The 20848-nt window shown below is 42.6% G+C and overlaps 1 protein-coding gene across 2 annotated transcripts in view; it reads left to right on the top strand.

Annotated features, from left to right (window-relative positions):
- Positions 1 to 20848, top strand: part of PLXDC2 (plexin domain containing 2) — a 282678-nt gene that overhangs the window by 117493 nt on the left and 144337 nt on the right. For both annotated transcript variants that reach the window (XM_066626962.1, XM_066626961.1), the window contains exon 2: positions 11724 to 11935. In XM_066626962.1, the coding sequence (XP_066483059.1) occupies positions 11724 to 11935 (212 nt within the window). The remainder of the gene's footprint in view (positions 1 to 11723; positions 11936 to 20848) is intronic.

The following is a 20848-nucleotide window of genomic DNA, read 5'->3' as shown; positions in this document are numbered from 1 at the left end:
GGTCATGTGCTGTTCTTCATTAGGCTTGGTGCATAAAGCTAAGTGTACTTCCACAACATTCACCAAATCAGATTACTGCAGAATCTGTTCCTTTACCACAAGATGTAGAGAATTTGTTTCCAAACCTGACTTGGCTTCTGTGGTTCAGGATGGGCTGTCAGCCAGTCTGTGGACTGAAACCTTGGCAGAAAAGAGATTGTGTTAAGGCAGAAGATTGCCAGGCTGTCTTAAATGCTCTCTGTCTTCATAGTTGGCTTGCTACTTTTCTTTCACTGATCTTTCACTGAAGATGGAAGAGCTGGAGAAAGATGTCTGTTGGTCATGTTCTGGCAGGGAAGGAAATACCAGGCTTGCTATACGCTTGTTAGAAATGCAAACTTTGGTGGAAAAATGTAGGGGTTAAAAATTCCCCAGAGGCTAATTTCATATGCCTTGCAGTGAAGCAGACCATTTCCCAAGCAATTTTTTTTCTCTTTCAAATTACCATGTCTGATACATAATAATGGATAATCCTTTTTGACTGTGACAAATGGGAAGGAAAAGGTTTGGACTCCAAAGGCTACACCCATCTCATTGTTCAAGGATATTCAATTTTCCTTTCAACTTCGAACAGGCACAGTTTATTTCATTTATTATTGATTTTTGGTTTCAGAGTTTAGAAAGAAATTAGAAGAAAAAAGCAGCCATTCTCTAGTATAGGAGATTACTAAGAAGAACATTTCTTGGGTATTGTACAGATGGCTTTTAGGTACAAAGCAGGTCTGAAATAATACAGGTGCTTACTATACAGAACGCCTTTTCGGCTGTAGTACTCCTCTTATGGCTTTTTGTTCCAGGGGAAGACTTTTATTTTCCCAGACTTTTAATTCTTGATGAAAATTATTTTAGTTCTGTTTATTTTATCTGTTTGCGTTTCATCACTTTTCCTTTCATAGCTTTAAAAATCCTGTTCGCTGTTGTGCAAGCCAATGAGTAATGAGTTCATTTCTTTTTTTACACAGAAGGGTAGAATATAAACAGGATTGTATCACTCTAAGTGGGCAGAAAGGCACCTTTTGAAAGTGGTGCCCTCTTCTGTTTAGCAGGGGGAAAGCAATTGTTCCTTTTCGTCAGCATGATGATCTTTTCCAGTGGCTATTGCTGGTGCCTTTTCTGCATCTCTTTTTAGACTTTGGGGACAGGGAACCATGTATTGATTTATTTTCCATCGTAAACTACTTTGTGAACTACTCTTTGTTGAAAAGCAGTATATGAATATTCTAGAATAATACTATAAAATATAATAAATTTACTAAATAAGGTTGCAATCTTATACACATTTACCTGGGACTAACAGGGCAATCCTATGCATGTTTACACAGAACTATGTCCCATTGTGTTTAATGGGGATTGCTCCCAGCAAAGGTTGTATAGGATTGTAGCCTGCCCCATTGAATTTATGCAGCTTACTTCTAAGTAGATGTGTATGGGCCCAATTCTAAACAGTACATGCTGGCTTACCACCGGCGCGTACAGTCACAAACATGCCATAAGACATGTCTGTGGCCCTCAGCACCAGTCCAGCACTGGTGCTAGCATAGTGCCAGCTTGCTCTGGGTTACTGTTGTGGCTCCACTGCTCCGTGGTCGCCTGAACAGCCTGGTGGTGGAAAGGTAGGTGGGAGCATGGGGGGAGGTAGGGAGAGGGTGTTACGGGGTGGGGAGGAGGTGTGCCAGGAGGAAGGCGGGACCAGTAGAGCTTTGCTCCACTGGATCCTGAGCCTTTGTGTCAGGCCGCTGGCCCAACACAGAGGCTCTTGACTCTACACCAACCCTTGGGTCACTGTAGAATCAAGTAGCCCCATTGCACAGCTACTTGCCATACGCAGGAGAAGAGAACGAATGTCCCCTTCTCTCGAGGAGCCGCCAGCACTCCCTCGAGCTCCCTGAGCACCATTTTCAGTGCCGCTGCAGCCCCATTTGCCAGGCATCTCAGGATTGGGCTGTGTATCATTGTGCTGTAAATCAAACTTGCCCACAATTTGGAACACATAAAGTTGCCTTATACTGAGTCGACACATTGAATTTTGCCCACTGCTCTCAGCTTTGATTGGCTGGCAGCAGCTCTCTAAGCTGTTAGGAAGGACTTTTAGCAACTTGTTAACTGAGCAATTGACAGCCCACATTGGAACAGCTGGCCTGCCCCATCTTCAGTGTGGGGTTGAGACTGGCTGCCAAGCAACTCGGAGTAAAGGAAATTCTTTCCCTTATTCCATGTCAAACAGCAACCACCACTATGGGGCTACTCAGATCTTCACCACCTAAAGAGGTGGCGCAGATCTGAGCAGCCAGATGTAAGGCTGGGCTACCCGGGAGTGGGGTTCGGATCTTGGCCTAAGTCTCCTGGACCCAGTCCTTCCACCAGGCTGCCTGCCGCCCGCCCTTCCCCCATCCCAGAATGCCTTTATTGCCAGCGCAATTTACCGGGTGAAGTCCAGGAAGTGGCATGGAGAGGCTGGTGCCCATCCTTATACCGGCCTCCTCGACTCTAAAGGAAGCGCAAACATGCCTTACGACACGTTTGCGACACTCCAGACCGGTGCAAGGGACTTTGTGCCTAGGATCATGCCCTGAGATTCTTTCGTAACTAGAGACGCTGAGCGGACTGCATTTGGGAACATCTACATTCAAAACATGTTCCCTACCACTGATCTATGGTCCCTCTGCAAAAGCAGATCTGTACAATATATTAACTCACCAAGGGCATCCCATTTAGCCAGGTACAAGAACCCTCTTGAGACTCGGTGCGCTTCCAATATAAAGGATGTGTTCTATAAAGGATGGAATTGTTTGCCTTCATGCAGATTCTGTTTAAATAAGACACATCTAATTGTGAGAAAATCAGTCAGCATTATTCCTTCATTGTTAATTGTAGCACCTATGCAAAATGACTAATTAATGGAAATTGGACACCTGTCACTTTTAAAATTAGACACCTGTCACTTCCCTTTACAAAGTGAAGGGTTCTTACACATAAAAGAGAACCACTTTTTTTTTCATTTTCTAAAATTCAGCCCAAGTGAACTTTTTCTCTCTTCATGGGTGGTACTTTTTGTTTGTGACACCCTTGAAAAAACTAAAACAGGCTGGCTTCCAAGTGGGGGGAACTGACATTCCGCCATTATATATGAAGTTCTATTAAATGCAGATCCCTGATCTTGCAGGAATATTTATAATCCAGTAATTGACTGGGGGGAAAAAAATCCTCCTAAATGTATGTCCAATGTGTTTAAATAAGGTGCAGTTGGCATTCTCTGGAAAGCCCTCAAGAGCAGAAAAGGAATTTGCATTTAAATGGAGGCTTAGATGGTTCCACATTTTCTTAAGTGGTAAATGTTTCTAAAAACTAAGCTTCAGGAGACAGTCAATTGATATTATTTGAGCACCCAATTGAGTGTCTATTAGTTTTCTTTCATTTTCTAAATGCAGACTGTCACTGTGATAAATGTGGATAAAGGGATTTCTTAATGATTGAAAAAAGTGTGTTCGTTAGATACATAGTATTGTGAAAACTGTAGTTGTGATTTGCTAGATCAGTGAGGAAACCATTAAATTTAGGACAGATTTTAAATGCTAATAATGTTAGTATCTACATATCTGTGTGTGGCAGGGGGAGGGAGCGGGTAGACTGCTGGATCCATAGCCCTGCATAGCCCTCCTGGCCTGGCATAGGGCTGCTTTACTCTGCGCCGGCTAAATATTCGGTGTAGAGTTAAGTAGCCTCATTGCACAGCGTCTTACCTTCCCCGGGGGAAGGAGACGAATGTCCCCTTCCCTCAAGGAGACATCAGGAGCCGCCAGCAACTACCCTGCATCCATAGAATGCAGTTGCAGCCATTTTGGTGCCACTGCATCCTGGCAGCTCAGGATTGGGCTGCCCACCTTTTGCAAAGTTGTAGACTCTGGTTCTAGTAGAGGAACAGATGCTTCCTCAGTAGCTTATCAGTACCTCCCTGGTGTAGGTGATGCCACTGCCCATTTATCACTTGATCAATACATTACTGGCAGTGGTGTTAGAACCAAGGGTGGTCCATGTTGAACTACTACCTGAACACTTCCCCAAATTCCTTCATCTATCCTCCTATCCCCACCAGCATGCCTCCCAGCATTCTCTCTACCTGTCACTGTAAGAAGTGGATGTCATCATCATGAATAAGCCATCTGAATGTTTCTCGGGCCAGCTGGTGGACAAGTAACCACTGCCAACTTGCTGCCTGACACAACCCATCACCTTAGGTTACATACTGTGTGTTACCTCCTTTGTGGATGCCCGAGGTGGCTAAGGGCACAATCCTAACCAGGTCTACCCAGAAGTAAGTTCTATTTTGTTTAATGGGGCTTACTCTCAGGAAAGTGTGCTTAGGATTGCAGCCTAACAGTGATACATATGAAATCTTACAGTGAAAATAATTAAATCAGAAAAATAAAACAGTCAATCGCACACAAAACCTTTGTGCAGCATAAAATCAATTCTAGAACAGCAGACATCCCCTTTTTGAAAAACTGGCAGCATCAAATCCCCATAAAGGCATAAAAGCAGTCACAGAAAGCACCATAAAATCCATGGCCAGTAAAACAGAAGCAGGTAGCATAATAAAAATACCCCAAAAAGCACCTCCAAAATCACATATGCTTAGAATTCATATTCAACATCCTGTATCCCCTGACTAAACAGAAAATATTAGATGAAAAGTTTTTACTCTCCTCCAGAGCACATTGAGGGAAGGAACAGCTCTTAATTCACCAGAGAGGAAGTTCCATAAGTGTGGTACTTTCAACTTACACCATGGCTGGGACCAACCCCAACAGGGACTACTGCATCATGGCTTCTCCTGTGCATGTCCTGGTAACACAGGAAACTGTTTAGGTCCTTGAAACGTGCCCCCCCTCCCAAATGCTTGGGGCCCTCAATGTGATTATTTCCCTTGCCAACATGCTGGGTAACTCTCACCTGGCATGTAGTCATATTGCAGCTGCATCCGGGTGATTACTGCTTACATTACTTCAGCTGCTGCTAATGTTGGAAATCAGTGGGTTTTAAATGTGCTCAATTTTGTCTGAATCATGCATCCCAATATACTTGACATAGACATGTGCAATCATGAACAATAATTGTGACAGAATTAATATTCTGGGGAAGAAAACAAGAGTTGCATACAAATGCACATATCTTCAGTGGTGAACCTACAATGGATCAGCACTCCAGCCTTTTTAGAAAAAAAACTGACTTGCTCTCAGTGGGAACAATTTTTTCCTGTTTCTAGCAGAAGCCACTGTGCATTGTCTGGTTGGGACAATCTTGAATCCACTTCCCTGTGTCTGCCTAGCAGGTTCTACAGGATGCTGATTGACTGGCCTTTCTGACTGACATAAAGTCGCTTTCCCCCCCAAGTACCCAGATCAATGTTCCAAGATGACACCAAAGAAAGGTCCAACTGGATAAATATGCTGCACACCTGAAAAAAAGATGAAAAGAAAAAGTCGAAGCCTGACCACAGCATGTGGGAGGAAGAAAAATCTGTGCTGAAGGCAGAAAGTGGAGGGGGGCAAGTTTGGAGCATGCAAGGGAAAGTACGAAAGAAAGAATGCCTCATCATGTACTGGCATTACATCTGGACAACTCATAGTTTTGAACTGATTTTGTTCCGATGTTATACTCTTTAATGTAAGTGTTTCTCTTTCCCAGTGAACCATTTCTGTTTTGTTTTTGCAATCAAGCAAAAAAGAGCCCATAGGGAAAAACTGAGCCAATTGTCCAAAATTTTCTCCAGTTCATTCAGGATTTATTTGGCTGAGAGCATTTTTCCCCCTTAATTCAGGAACAAACAGGCAAGCTACAAACCCTCTGCACTGTCCCATGAAGCCGTATGGCTTGTTTGTCTAAATTACTGGCTTTTATTGTAATCCCTAAGTATTGTTTTGTGATTCCAAGCACTGCTTCCAAAATGCATCCTGTTTAAAAACAAGAGTTGCTGCCCAAGAGCAAGTAGTTGGCTCATGCTTCTAGGAATAAAGCAAACATTCTGCTGATATGCCTCTTCCAAGTACTGAATGGGTCATATTTGTGTTTTATCCCATAAAGCAAAATGACAGATCCACCCGTCATTTCCTCAGGCTACAAAAACAATTGCAAAGACTGCACTGAGCCATCACTATGCTGGTTCAGTGTGCTGGACTGTTGGGCTCTCAGTATGCTGCGGTATCCAATGGAAGCACAAGCATCCTGTAGCTTCCATATGTCCACAAGTGGCAACAGAGATAGCTGCATAATTTATACTGTACACTGTGAACACTACCCTACTGTATGTGTTTAGGGTCAATGTCATTTGGGAAGCAGGCTCAAGGGATGCATAAAACATGCAAAAAAATTTTTATATGGAAAGCACTTCTGGGTGGGGAAGTAGTGTGCAAACAATATGAAGATCATACTGTGTGATATTTGCTTCTTAGCATGTGTACTGTGCATACATATGCAAGCAGAATATACACGTAATGTGTGTGATTATCATATATATGGTTTACATGCTATTTCCTACATGGAAGTGTTTTCCTTGTAGGAAATTCACACTGTGGAGTAATGGAAAAACTGGAGTGATGGAGCAACCATCCTGAGTCTTATTGAAAATATTAGTCTTGAGCTATCTGTGCGCTCTTCCAGGTACTGGGGTTGCTGCACATGCAGGACCGTGTTCGAAAAGCAGTCGTTGTGTTGATGCTGCAATGAACCGAGGCAGCGGCATCTGGGACAATGACATCGCATGATGTCATGATGTCACTTCTGGATTCTCCTGACAGAGATGGCCATGGAGACAGCAGCTTTGCAATCTCGCTGTTGCCCCAGGCAGTGGGAATGGCCTCTGCATAACTGTGACCATACTGGTACTGCTGCTTCTCACACTGCTGCCATCTTTGCTGGGCCTCCCATAGCACCCCCTTCCAGCCTGGCACCCAGGGCAGCATGCCCCCTCCCGCTTGCTGTGCCACTGAACTGAAGCCAGCCTCCTAATCTCCTCTTGAGAAGTGTTTAGTTCTAACAGGTCTCCAAATATGTCTCTCCATTAATATGAATTCATCCAGTTAGAAATATACCCATGGCAACCACAATGGGTCAGTCACTCAGTGGCAGAGCCCTTGCTTTGTGTGCAGAGGTTCCCAGGATCAGCTCCTGGCTCCTCCAGGTAGGACAGGGAAAGACCCCTGCCTGAAACCCCAGAGAGCCATATGTCAGTTAATGCAGACAATATTGACCTAGAGTCCTAAATAGACCAATGGTATGATCCAGTAGAAAGCTGCTTCCTGTATCCAGACTGCTTCTATTCACATATGGCCTGGTATGGCTGAGGACACATTTGTTTTCCGCACTCAATTATAATTTATTTCAAACTTAAACCAGAGATGCAAACAGACGCAGGCTTTGGTATGTATCACTCTTGAAAACAAATTAAGAATCAGTTTTCAGCTTCTTCTCGTAAAATGGAATGGTCTCCTTTCTTCTCTTTTCACAGTTGAGTGTGTCTTCTTTGTCCCTGGGCTTTTCTTTCCAAGTCTTTACAGGAAGTAACTTGGCACAAATGTCTGTGAGGCAGAATAAGGCCTAGCTGGCAGCTATTATTTTTCTCTAACAGCAGCCTCCTTCCATTTTTTCCCCTCCCGTTTAAGTGTTCTTTTTAGACCTGTCTGGGCTGAGTGAATTATAATACACACATTCCTGCTGTAGTGGCTCCCATTGATTGCATTGACTGGCAAGGGCTGAATTGATCAACAGCAACCACAAGTGGCCCTGAATGCAGCCAACAACCCATTCATTAATTCTGACTGATCTCTGAGTAGTACGAGCTTGTAGAAAGTTTCCGCTTCCCCCTTTCCCCTCTTAACCGCCTTCTTTCAGATGCGGAGCTTGCAATCTTACATTTAAATCCACCATAAGCGGAGAATAAAATTACCAGCCTAATCACTTTCGCACCTCATTTTGTACAAACCTCAAGGACAACTGCTAAAATCATTAGAGCAAAACGCCAGCTTAATTATGTGTTCATTATAAACCCCCTTGCTGCTAATCTCACTCTTCCAAAACGGTGCTGTGAAATATTCGCGGTAGAGAACTTCACGCTATGTTTCCTCTTGTGTGGCCAGGAATGAAAGGATTTATACACAGCATGACCCATGTGTGTTTGGCACTGTGCTGGTGGAGCACGGAGCTGCAAGTGTTATTGTTGTGTTGCCTGTGTCCACATAAGTTGCTAGACAAGTTACTACCAATCTTTGTATCTTCTCTTCTGTTTGAATTATTCATTGGATGCCCTTACAATGTCTGGCTGTATTCCAACTGAAATGAATGACATTGCAGTGCTAATTGGATGCCGACATGAAGATCTTTGCTGGTAGCAGTCAAGTCCTTTCTAACTTTTCCTGAAAGTCTTGCATCTTCCTATCAGTAGAGTTCATTATGTGCTTTCAGCTCTCATATTGAAGAAACTGGGAGGAGGGGGAGGAGTGAGGGATGTGCAAATTGTCTCCCTTTTACTTCCATGGTTATTTCTGCCATTCCACAAAGAAGTAGTGTTTGGGACACTTGTATATGCAAGCAGATACACTGTTCTCATTACTTGAGAATTTTTAACTAGAAAGTCTTGACTGTGTGTTATGCTCCCCATTCATTTATGGTTTGAGACTGAGGTATTTAAAGGGTCTCTTTCGTCTATACTAGGAGTGCCCAAACACCAGCCCAGGGGCCATTTGCAGCCCTCAGGGACCCCCAATCTGGCCTGCAGGGAGCCCCCAGTCTCCAATGAGCCTCTGGCCCACCAGAGACTTGCTGGAGCCCTTGCTGGTCCAATGCAACTGGTCTCAGCACAAGGGCCAACTTGTGTCCGCTGAGGGCTGCCTCCGCTACTTGTTGTTTCACAACTGTGAAGTTGCAGCAAAGGAAAGGCCAACCTTGCTTTGCACAAGGCCTTTTATAGGCCTTGAGCTGTCATGAGACCTTCATTCATTCATGTAAATTCCATCTCTATTTTTTTCATTTATGTAAAATTATGTAAATTTATTTAAATTTTAAATGTAAATTAATTCTTTTTCCCCCGGCCCCCAACACAGTATCAGAGAGAGGAGGTAGCCCTCCTGCCAAAAAGTCTGGACACCGCTGTTCTATACCAACAAGCTTACCCTCTGTGGCAGTGATTTTAAATGTTTTTCATTTCATGGCACACTGGTAAGATTGTCAAGGCACATTAAAATTGTCAAGGTGCATCATCAGTTTTTTGACAATTGACAAAGGACACCATGCTGCTGGTGGTCTCGCATCCTTCAATGACCGTCCCCCAAACTCCTGAGGCACTTCTGAAGGACGATTCACAGCACACCAATGTGCCATGATACAGTGGTTGAAAACCGTTGCCCTAAGGTCATCTAAGACCATCTAAAGTCATCTAAGGGTAGGGACTTCTCTTTAATGGTACCCCAACTTTGGATCGCTCATTTGAGATAATATCAGCACCAGGGTCATCGCTCCCATTCATGTCCCATCCATGAAGTCAAATGAAGCAACAACCTCAACAGCAGCCTGGCAGGGGTGTGCAGTTCCATCCACCCATTAGCCTACTGCAGGGGTGCCCAAACCCCGGCCCTGGGGCCACATGCGGCCCTCAAGGCCTCTCAATGCGGCCCTCAGGGAGCCCCAGTCTCCAATGAGCCTCTGGCCCTCTGGAGATTTGTTGGAGCCCTCACTGGTCCGATGCAACTGCTCTCAGCGTGAGGGCGACTGTTTGACCTCTAGCGTGAGCTGTGGGATGAGGGCTTCCTGCACTGCTTGCTGTTTCACGTCTGTGATGCAATATCGGGAGCAAAGGAAAGGCTGGCCTTGCTTTGTGCAAGGTCCTTTATAGGCCCTGAGCTATTGCAAGACCCTCATTCATTCATCTAAGTTCATCTTTAATATATTCATTTATGTAAACTTATGTAAATTTATTCAAATTTTAAATTTAAATTAATTCTTTTTTCTCCCGGACCCCAATACAGTGTCAGAGAGATGATGTGGCCTTCCTGCCAAAAACTTTGGACACCCCTGGCCTACTGGGAGGGCTTCCGTTAGCATCCCCCCTCCAGATATTTTTTGTGGTTTCAGTTGCTGTTCAATAAACTAGGTTGCTGTTTTTTATCATCATCATCTGCTGCTGCTGCTGCTGTTTTCATTGCTCTGATGTTTCTAGTGCTTTTATTACTTATTACTGTTTTTTTTAAAAGAAGCTATTATGACTCGTCTCTTTTATGATGTATTTTAATCTTTGTTGTTAGCTGCCTTGCGGCCCAATCCTGAGCTGCCTGGCGCATGGGGTTGCAGAGGCGCCGAAAATGGCTGCCGCTGCATCCAGCACACTCCAGGCAGCCACCGCCACCTCCTCAGGAGAAAGGGACTTTCATACTCTTCCCCCAGGCAAAGCAAGTAGCCTCGCAATGGAGCTACTCGATTCTACGACGACCCAAGTGTCGATGTAGAATTTAGTCTCTCCATGGCAGGCATTATGTCATAACAGAACCACTCCTTTTATAGAATCCTGGACTGTTTGTCTTCTGCCTTCAAATCTTCTTTCAATAATGCCTTTGTAGACTGCACATCTTCAAATCCCATCCTTCTCCAATATCATTCAGACAGGATCACTCAGATGTGGAGATTTAGAAAGACATATGCGCTCATCTCATCAAGGTTATCTGTCACTGATTTTTTCAAATTAACCTACTGCTGCCTATTTTCACTTTGCTAAGGGTAAAGGGGGTAGCACAGTAAGGCACATAATGAATGTCTACCCAACACTGACCTCCGAAACAGCGCCTGGTGCTCAAAACCAATGCTATAAATAAGTCCCAGGAATAGTTATGGTTGAAGGTTTCTGTAAACAGAATAGTATAAATTGCAGCAGCAGTCTGGCATTTGGGGTTAGAGGCCTGAAGTTGTACAACTTAGAATAAAAATATTGTGCCTGCTTTTAACCTTGAAGGCAAAATCCTATCAAAATCCTTTTGCCCTACCTCAGCCAAAGAAAGTATCAGAATGCCTATCATTTGTCCAATGTTCATTGGTTCCTTCCTTCCTATCAGAGATGGGCAAAAGAGCTCGCTCCCTCCTCCCTCCCACGCAAAGGAAAACATTAACCCTTCCATGACTTCCGGCTGGAACTTCCCTGCTGCTCGCCCAGTCTGAATGATGGCCCCACAAGGTTTTTCACGCCGTGAAAACAGTAAGCAAACACACCCAAACACAGGCAGACTTGAGTCTGCACATGTGGGGACAAGTGCCAAGTCGGGGAGCTCTTGACTCAAGTGTTTTTCTGAGTCTTCCATGCACATGACTCATGACTCAGCAAAAAATGTGTTTTTGCAACTCGAGTCCAAGGAGTTCCCATCCCTGGTTTAAATTCTATATGGACTGAACTAAGTTTCTCCACCAGGCAGTGAGCCATTTGAAGGACTATTAAAAATGCAAAAATCTGAAGATAATGAGTGTAATTTATTGTATAGGTAAAGATCTTGTTTTCATTGTGTACAGCGTAAGGAAAGTTGATGTGCAAGGAACATTAATGTTCCTTATGCTACACATAATAATTTAAACAACAACAAAGGAGTATTGTTGGATATCTCGATCTCAAATTTAATGACCCTTTTCACCTTTCTTATCTCTTTGTCAAATAGGAACATTTTATGAAATGGTTCCAAACTTCCCTCGAGTGGATGAGAACGTGCTTGTAGATTCCTACAGATATAGCCATAGATGGAAACGGCATTCAGAGTCTCTCAGATCAGTTGATACCAACAGAGCCAGTACGGGACAGGACTCCTTCGAACCTGGAGGCTTCACAGATCTGCTGCTTGATGACACGCATGATAACACGACGCAAATTGAGGTAGGGGTCTGTCGTATTCATTTTATTGACACTGATAGCAGGGATATGAGACCTGCTCATCATCAAGGCTTATTCTTAAAGCCCAAAACTTAATTCAGTGGATTTGACCCATTATAACTGATGTGTGATTAAGGTAGCCAGAGGTCCAAGACATTGACTCTTAGTGTTGTGTAGTTTTTTCTCTTTTTTGGGGGACGGGACGGGACCACTTTGAATGCAGAATATGAAGAATGGGTGTATCAGTGGAACACAGTACCATGTGGTTGGATACAGATTAATTATAATTTGTCATACAGATTGTTATAGCCGAAGTCATTAGATCTCAAGCACTACCAATGTATTTGGGCACTGTAATCATAATTTTGTTCTCTGATGCTAATCTTGTTAGTCTGAAGGTGCAGTGATTCACTGGGCTCACTGAACAGTAGCCTCCCGTCCCCTGGATATGTTCCTACTGCTGCCACGGATATCCAAAACTGCAGATAGTAAACCCCTATATTTACTTTTTGAAGTATACCTTTAGAGGAAGCTTTTAGGAAAAGGAAGTAGACAGTAAGAATGCTAAACTTGTAGCAGAGGAACACTAAAGGAGGTGACAATGAGAATGCTCATAGAAAGTGGACAGTAGAAAAAGCAAATGCTAGACTCTTAGCCACTAGAGGAACTCTAGAAGATGTGATAGTGAGAACGCTAACAGGAAGCAGGGTCTAGCATTCCCACTATCTGGTTCCTTTGCTGTCAAGTTAGCGTTCTCACTGTTGTCTCCTTAAGCATTCCTGTAGCTGCTACAAGTCTAACACCCTTGCGGTCTGCTTCCTTTTCCTAAAAGCTTCCTTTGCTGTCTGCTTCCTGTTAGTGTTGCTTTGCAAACAAATCACAGCCCAATCCTGTACATGTCTACTCAGAAGTAAATCCCATTAGCGTCAATGGGGCTTACTCCCAGGAAAGTGTGGATAGGATTGGGCTATCATTTGCTAACGAAGAGCGGTGAGTCATGAGGGTGACAGGGAGGATTTGAGAGCTACAGGTTGCTGAAACTGCAGAAACCGTATCCGTGGGGGTCTTCTCCTTTTAAAGACTTCCACTGATACTGGCCCACTTTTTTTTTTTAGCTGGCTAACTCAAAGTAGGTAACCCTAGCTGAGTCCCTTGAACATTGGTCATGATCAGGAGTACAGGTTTGACCAGCAGATGCCAAACTCAGCAAGTGGACTGGCTAGAATCGATTGTCCCTCTGCTACCAGGTGAAGAAGTTGAGCAATACTCAAAATAGGTGGTGGAAACTGAACCTTATTAGTGAATGGTGTAATGGGAGCAGCGAATGTGCAAGCCCCGTTTAAAAATGACAAAATGACATATGGTTTGATGTTGTCAGGACTGACACATGTGTTTTGCCAGCTCTTCAGAGGCAAGCAATATTGAAAAAGGATGCCAGTGTTTCTGTGATGGCAATATTATTTTCAATTCCCTGCCACACCTCAAAAAAAAGCAAACAGTACCAGCTACAACACATTTTCACATCAGTTTTCCTATTCCCATGGTTCTAATGCGCAGCATCTGCTGAATAAAGACACTAATTTGAAATGTGTCGCTAGTTGCTAGTTGATTAAATGTCGCACTTGACCTGGCTGGTGATGCAGATGCGTGATGTTCATCTGATTCCTTAACTCAGTTGTTCAGCTATGCAGATCTTGTTTTTGCTTGTTGAGACGATAAAGTAAGGAAATTATTTTTAAGGCTGAACTTTCCAGGACTTTTCCTGAGTTAATGCAGTGTGTCTTGCTTTGCTGCAGTATGTTTTCTAAAAGCTATTAAAAATTAGATTGCCATGACATGCGTGGACAGGAATATGGCAAACAGCAGGTTTGTGTGATGCATCTGATGCATATGTGACCTTGCCACATACATGTTTTCTCAAATCTGTTTCACTCAGAATAACTTAACTTGTTACAGAAATAGCATGTTAGTCCCTATGTATTGTATTCTATTACATTCTATGTTATTTAGGAAAACAATATTGTTTCTTTCCCCTCCCCCCAAATCATACATATATGTAATTTTTTTAAAAAGGAATGTGCATTTTACAGACAGAACTTTAGGTAGTCATGTTATACAACGTACATCCACTCATTTCTATAAATGTGATGTGACTCTGAATCAAACCACTGTAAAGTGAGCTCTCTGCTTTTTTGTGTCACTTCTTATGTCCCTTCCTACTACTTCAGCTTCCTTCCTACTACTGCTTCTTCTCTAAGCACTGAACTTCAGGATAAAGGAGCTAACTAATGCTTCTGTCAGCACAGGAACAGCATCTTCCCATGGGGTTAGTTGCATGTCAAAGGGGCCCGGAAAGTCCATTATTTCTAAGTATCAGGCCCAACTTCAGCATTTGCTTTCCAATATATCTGTTTATTGGGTTAAATTTAAGTACAATGATTCAGCAAAAAGAAGTGTCCCTGTTTGTCCATTCAGTCCTGGCTCTTTTCAGTTCTTACATCAATACCGTGCATCCCTCTCAATCTACTATGTGGGGATTGGTGGCTTGATTTGTTAGAAGCACCGTCAGTGTGGCTCTGGGGGGCACTGTCTCTGTCGATGCAGGATTGGTGCCAAGGGTTGCCCCGTGCTCATACGCATAGAGTTCGGGACCCTGGTGGCTCCCACGCTGTTCGACATGAAGGTGTCCCTCGAGGGATGGGGGAGTGGATCGTCGGATAGTGGGCTGTGACCAGGACCTGGATGCCTTGCAGGAGGCAAAAAACCCAGAAGAGCCCCCCCCCCAAAAAAAACTCACTCTGAGTTCGAACACGGGATGCAACATCTGGATTGGAACCAGTAATAAGTAAGAGGGCCTGCTGTCTGGGTTCAACACAGATGGCAAAGCGAACGCTAGACCCACAACCATCCTCAGAATCATCTTAGAATCCCCCAATCAACTTTCCATTATAATAAATAACCAGTAATAAGATGGTCTGCCTTCTGGTTCAACGCAGATAGAAAAAGCGGATGCTAAGGGGTGGAGTTAACACTCGGTGCAGTAGCAGGGAACCTCGGAGGACTCCGGGGGGAACTGCTAAATAGATGTGTTTCCAGAGGACCTCGGCAATGAGGTCTTCATTGTCAAAGAAGAAGACATGAAGGCTGAGAGCTTGAACTCAGGGGATCTGTAGGGACGGTGGTCACAGAGGAAACCCCCAGATATTGCTCTATGCTGGATCACATCGTATACCGGGCGCCATCTTCGGAGAAGATAGATTTGGATAGCTGGGTACCCCCCCCCCACGGCCTAGATACAACAACATGACAGCGAAATAAGCTTTAAACTGTGAGTAACAAAAAGGCTATAAAAAGAACTGCAATCAAAAGGTTGGAAGGAGGGAAAGATAACTTTAAGATTATTTACGTTGGCTGGTAGCCACCCAGAGGGGAAAAGAGTGAACCTGGATTTAAAGAAACCCTTGCTGGAGTATTTTTTTCTTTTTTGTAATAAGGGTGACTGGAAGAAAAGGTGAGAGATAAGACAAGATAAGTAAGGGAAGATTAAAGATCACCCTGCTGAAATGTTTTGCATGGAAAAGAAATAACTAACCTTTAATGGCTGAAATAACTTTTACTTTCACTTTCCTAACAAGAAGGCTCGATTCAGGCCTGGTCATTTAAAGGCATACTAACTTAATTTGACAGTGTTATTGACCTGGATTACTGATCCACCTCTTTTGGATATTAAAAATTAAGGATTACCTTGGACAGGAGCGGATGCAAGATAATAAGACTTGGATGACTCTAATTGTTTGACTGATTTGACATTGTTATTGACTGGAAGTGGAATATTGACTTACCCCTTTTGGATATAAAAATTGGAAATTAGCCTTACAAGAAGGTGAAACAAGATAATGAGAGTTGGTTGATTTTTTTTTTTTAATTGTTGAACCATTTTATCTCTGTTTTTTACAGCCAGAGGTATATTGGCTTGATTTGGTATTGTTAAGAATGGCATTCAAAAATTTAAAGGATGTTAGCAAAAGCCAGTCCTTATTAATGGATTTGTTGTGGGATTTCAGAAGTGAAATGAAGCAACAGGTCAGAAAATTATCTGAACAAATGAAGCAAATAAACTCCTCCCTGGCAAGCATGCAGGAACAGATTACAAATAACAAGAAAAAGGAATGGATCAAATGTCGGATGAAACTAAAGAAGTGGAGATTTTTGAAATGAGACAGGAGATGGAAAAAGCAACCGTTATTATCAGAATTAAGAATTTTAAGGAAGAAAAAAGAGGGAACGAGAGCACGTCGTTTCAAGAAGAGGAAGAATTTTTGGATTAAATCCAAAAAGAATAGAATGAAGAAAAAGAAAGAAGAAAAGAGGAATCAAGAAATACAAAAGAGTTAAGAAGAAAAAGAAGTGGAAGGAGCAGTGGGAGGAGCAAGAAGGAAAACACCAACAAGAAAAAGAACAAAGAAAGTACTAAGATAGAAAGTGAAAATGGCTGAACAAGTAGAATATTTTTTTTTGTAGATATTAATGGACCGAATTCTCCTTAGAAGTGAAGAGTATTCCATTAATTATATGAAATCAAAGCAGATGTAAATGAAAACAAATTTGGAACACAAATATTGCGATAATTAAAGTGGCATTAAGATAACTAAAAGGGTTATTTTTTAAAAGAGAAATTATATAAAATGTTTTATAGATGGTATTTAATTCCAGAGAAAATAGTAAAAATGTACCCTGGGTCATCAAACAAATGTTGGATAAGTAAAGAATTGAAGGAACTTTTTATTATATGTGGTGGATATGCGAAAAAGCAAAGAAATATTGGAAAATGATATATAAACTATTACAAGAGATATTGAAGTATGCATTACCATTCAAACTGGAAACATTCCTCTTAAATGCGACATCAGAAATTAAGAATCAGATAAGAAATATTTTATTCTAAATATTAGTTTAGTGGCAAGAATAGTGTATAAGTAAAATTTGAAGCCTTTTTATGATTGGATAATTTTAGATAAAAAATATTGATTGTTTAGTTAAATTATTAATCAGTAGATTAACAAATATGTTAATTTTTGTATTGATGAATAATTTTGTTTTTAGACATTTATCAATTTTATTTTTTATTTGGACTAATGCATGTTGTAATCGATGGCCAATACCCTCATGTGTAACCTGTGTAGTCCCACCCCTAAGTCTGACCTATTTTCCTTACCTGTATCTGTAATAAATAAATAAACTTGTTGCCAAAAAAAGCAAATGCTAGACCGACAACCATCCCTCAGAATCAACTTTCCACTGTAGTTGAATAAGGTGACCAGTTACTAAAACCAAGAATTTTAACAGACCCTTTATTCATAATGAAATCTCTTATCTAGGCACAGCTTATCTTATCTTGACTGCTGTGGAGCCCACTGAACTAGCATTGTCCAGCAGATCATGTGACCAACCCTTCCATTGGGGGTACCATGCAGGAGAAGAGAGAGCTGTGCACACATGTTCACCCACATACAGTACTGTACCTCTGTTCTGCAAGGGAACCTGCAGCAGTGCTGCTGGTGCAGGATCAAAGTAACCACTAGAGGGTACAGTACAGCAGACATGAGGATAAGGGCCACAGTAAAGAACAGAAATGGAATGATCTAGAAGCTGAGGTGCTATGATGTCACAGGAACTCTGCTGGATTCCAGAAGCACCTGTGCGATGGGACCCTCTGCCTCCAAACCTGGCAGGATCAGAGTTTCTCTGTCTTGCTCAGCAAGTGGATCTTCATGTGGGTGAGATGAGAGAAGGACTAGATGAGATGTTTTGCTCCTATACGATGCTTTGGGATGCTGCATCCCAAATCTCCTGGGCAGTCGCATGAGGCTAGAGATCTAGATCTAGCAGGGAAGTGGGGCCTAATGGTTTTGTGCATGCATGAGGGGCTAAAACACCATGTTTCCCTCCCAAACTCTCAGAAAAAAATTGAGTCTAGTAAGGTGTTTCCCAGCCTAAAAATAGAAATTCTTATTTTTTGGTGAATTGAATCTGCTGGCGCAGTGCACTTGGACACCCCAGAGGTGACCAATAAATGTTGAATGTGAAAATCAGCCTCAAAAGAGTTCACTCCCCACTTCCCACAGCATGCTTCATTGCTTCTCTCACTGATGCCTGATAGAAAAGAGGCAATTACAGAGCACCAAAACAGTAGGAAGTTGGGTTGGTCCATTAGAAAAACATCCAAAAGTTGCAGTCTAGTAATTAGATTAGCTTCACAAGATGATTTCTTCAAGATTAGCTTCACAAGATGATTTCAAGAAGCAAGATAAGGAAGAAATAATGGCTGTTCACTCGTTTTTGTCTAAGTAATGAGTAAAAAGACTATTTCAATTGGGGGAACTCATACACAGTGGATGGGGATAGATGACTCAACTCTGTCTTTGCATTGGGAGTGACTGGAATGAGATGAGACCAGAGTAAAGTTCTGATATAGCAGGCAACTTCCTATTTGGTTTGTATTCCTTGGATGTATAGGAACCTTTAACTATTTTCTTAAATTGTTTCCCATGGCACACTTTGTGACTCCTATGGTGTGTAGTTTGGAAATTCTTGGTCCAGTATGTAATAGAGCTTAAGAATAGAATGGTAAACAATTAGGAAGGTATCTTCTGTTCATATATATTTCATTTCATTCATATATTTGCCTGCTTTTCCAGTATGGCTTCCCCCCGCGAGGAATGGCTCCAAAGGGAGGGGCCACTTGCCCGCCTCGCTGAGGCTCCCTGCCAGCCTGAGTGCCCCACCCCCCTCCAGCTATGCCACCAGTGCTCTAGTTAACTAGAACTGACCTTGGTCAATTTTGGTAGATGGCCACTCTGAGGTGGCAGTATGCCAAGGCCAACTTGGGGGTGGCATTTTAGCACACACTATTACTGCAGGTACCTTTCAGTTCTGGATTGACAGGTGCAGGGTATGTAGGTCAGGCATTACCCTGAAAGGATTGATTTGGTTTAGGGAGGATCCTATCCTTCGGTATACTACTTTTTAGTTTTTTCATGTAATGCTCTAACCAGACCCAAACACATGGTCTACACACCCATGAAACTGTTCCTTTTATTAGACACTAAATTTATTATAGTACCTTGTTGCACATGACTTACATGGTAAACCTACACACCAAGACATCATCTGTAGAATCAAGTGGCCTAAAGAATACAGAAGAGACAGTTACAAATAAGAATGTTGATCTTGCCTCACCTAAACAAGTCACATCATCTTAATCTCAGCCTTCCCCCTACAGTATAAGGATGATACTACTGACCTACCTTGCAAGACAACTAGAACGACTGTAGTAAGATAATGCATGTGAAGTGCTTTGAATAGTCAAATGCCAAATATTAATCAAGATGTTAAAAAATACTGTCGAGAGATTCACTGCCTGAATAATCAAGTGTCACTGAGATTACAGATGTTGAACATCTGAGTCTAAAACAGTAAATGTCTTAACTATGTGGGTCAACTGCTGGGATATCTTGGATCCCAATCAATCTCCTATTGAAGTGCCAGAACTTATTCCCACTTAGGATAGAATCCAGCTGTTGGATCATAAATTTCTCCAGAGCACCCCTCTGTCCTCTGGAAGTCCTTCCGAGATAGACCACCACGCTCCTCCCCGCTTCTCCTACCTGCTCCTGGATTCTCTTTCACTTTCCCTGCCTCTCTTCCCAGTTCTTCACTTTCCCTTCCAGACCTTTTGTGGACACTTGGTGTTCTCTTATGATGGCTCCATCCTGCTTGGTCCCACTTCCCTTGCCTGTCATTTCATCCCCTGATCTTGGTTCCTTCCACAGCGGACCAGTGCCCAAAGTGACATCATCAGTGGGCACCCCAGTCAGACAGTTGACCGTGGTTTCTGCTGACAGCAGCAGGGCTTTGGTCACCATCCCCATGTTTGAGTAATCTCCATTATAAATCCCTATTGTCACATCCACGGTAGTCCATCCTGTGTACATGAGGAGGCCTGTAATAAATATCCACAGTAGATGCCAGCATGTCTGTCTCTATGCACAATTATCAGTGCTTCTTCTGCAGCTTTAAAAACTTCAGAAGTCCTGCAAAGGCACATTGATTTTTGTTCCCTTTCTTTCCCTCATCTTGTAGTTCATGTTTAAAGTTATGATCTGTTATTCATATTTAATGATGTTCTTGTATTGTGAGATTCAGTCAAAACAGATTTTTCCCCCTCAGTAAAATTCAGCACACTTTGATGCACTACCAAAAGAAAGCTATCTCAGATTCGCAGCATGTCATCATCCTTTCCCTTATTTCCTTGTAATGATACCTTTCTTCTTCTTCTTTTCTTTTCTCCCCCCCCCCCAAACATTAAAACACTGGAAGGAATAGTCCTATACTTAGTAAACTTGGTAAGATGTGAAATATTAAAAAAAAAGTTTCCTGTAGACACAATTTATAAGTACAGTGGGCCTTCAGTATACAGGTGGGAACTGTTCCCAGACTCCTCTCCACCACCACATGAGAAGCACTGGGGAGGCTTTCTGAGGTGCTGGGAGGTCATACACAACCTCCCTGTATCTCAGGAGACCTCCTGGACATGATTGGAAGACACTTCTGGTTGTGTCAGGAGGTCCTCTGAGGCCTCCCAACTGCAGGTGCAGGCTTAACCTCAGCGGATATTCAAACCTGCAGAACCCAAGCCTGTGGATAAGGAAGGCCCACTGTTGTTCTACTGCAACTCAAGGCAATATGGTTAATTCAGACAGAATCCAATTCTTACTTGACTTGTCTAGCACCATCTGCTCATGTCGAGCTCTTTCTAGTACTTGCTTACATCTCAAGACATTTCTGTGTGCAATGGGAACTATTTAAATTTCAGTTATGAAAGTGTCAGCCTTTCTCACAGTATTTAAAAATGGC

The sequence above is a fragment of the Tiliqua scincoides genome, chromosome 5 (genome assembly GCF_035046505.1).
Source record: "Tiliqua scincoides isolate rTilSci1 chromosome 5, rTilSci1.hap2, whole genome shotgun sequence".
In the NCBI taxonomy this organism is placed as follows: Eukaryota; Metazoa; Chordata; class Lepidosauria; order Squamata; family Scincidae; genus Tiliqua; species Tiliqua scincoides.
The sequence above is the reverse complement of the archived record's forward strand: the minus strand, read 5'-3'. Positions and strand labels throughout refer to the sequence as shown.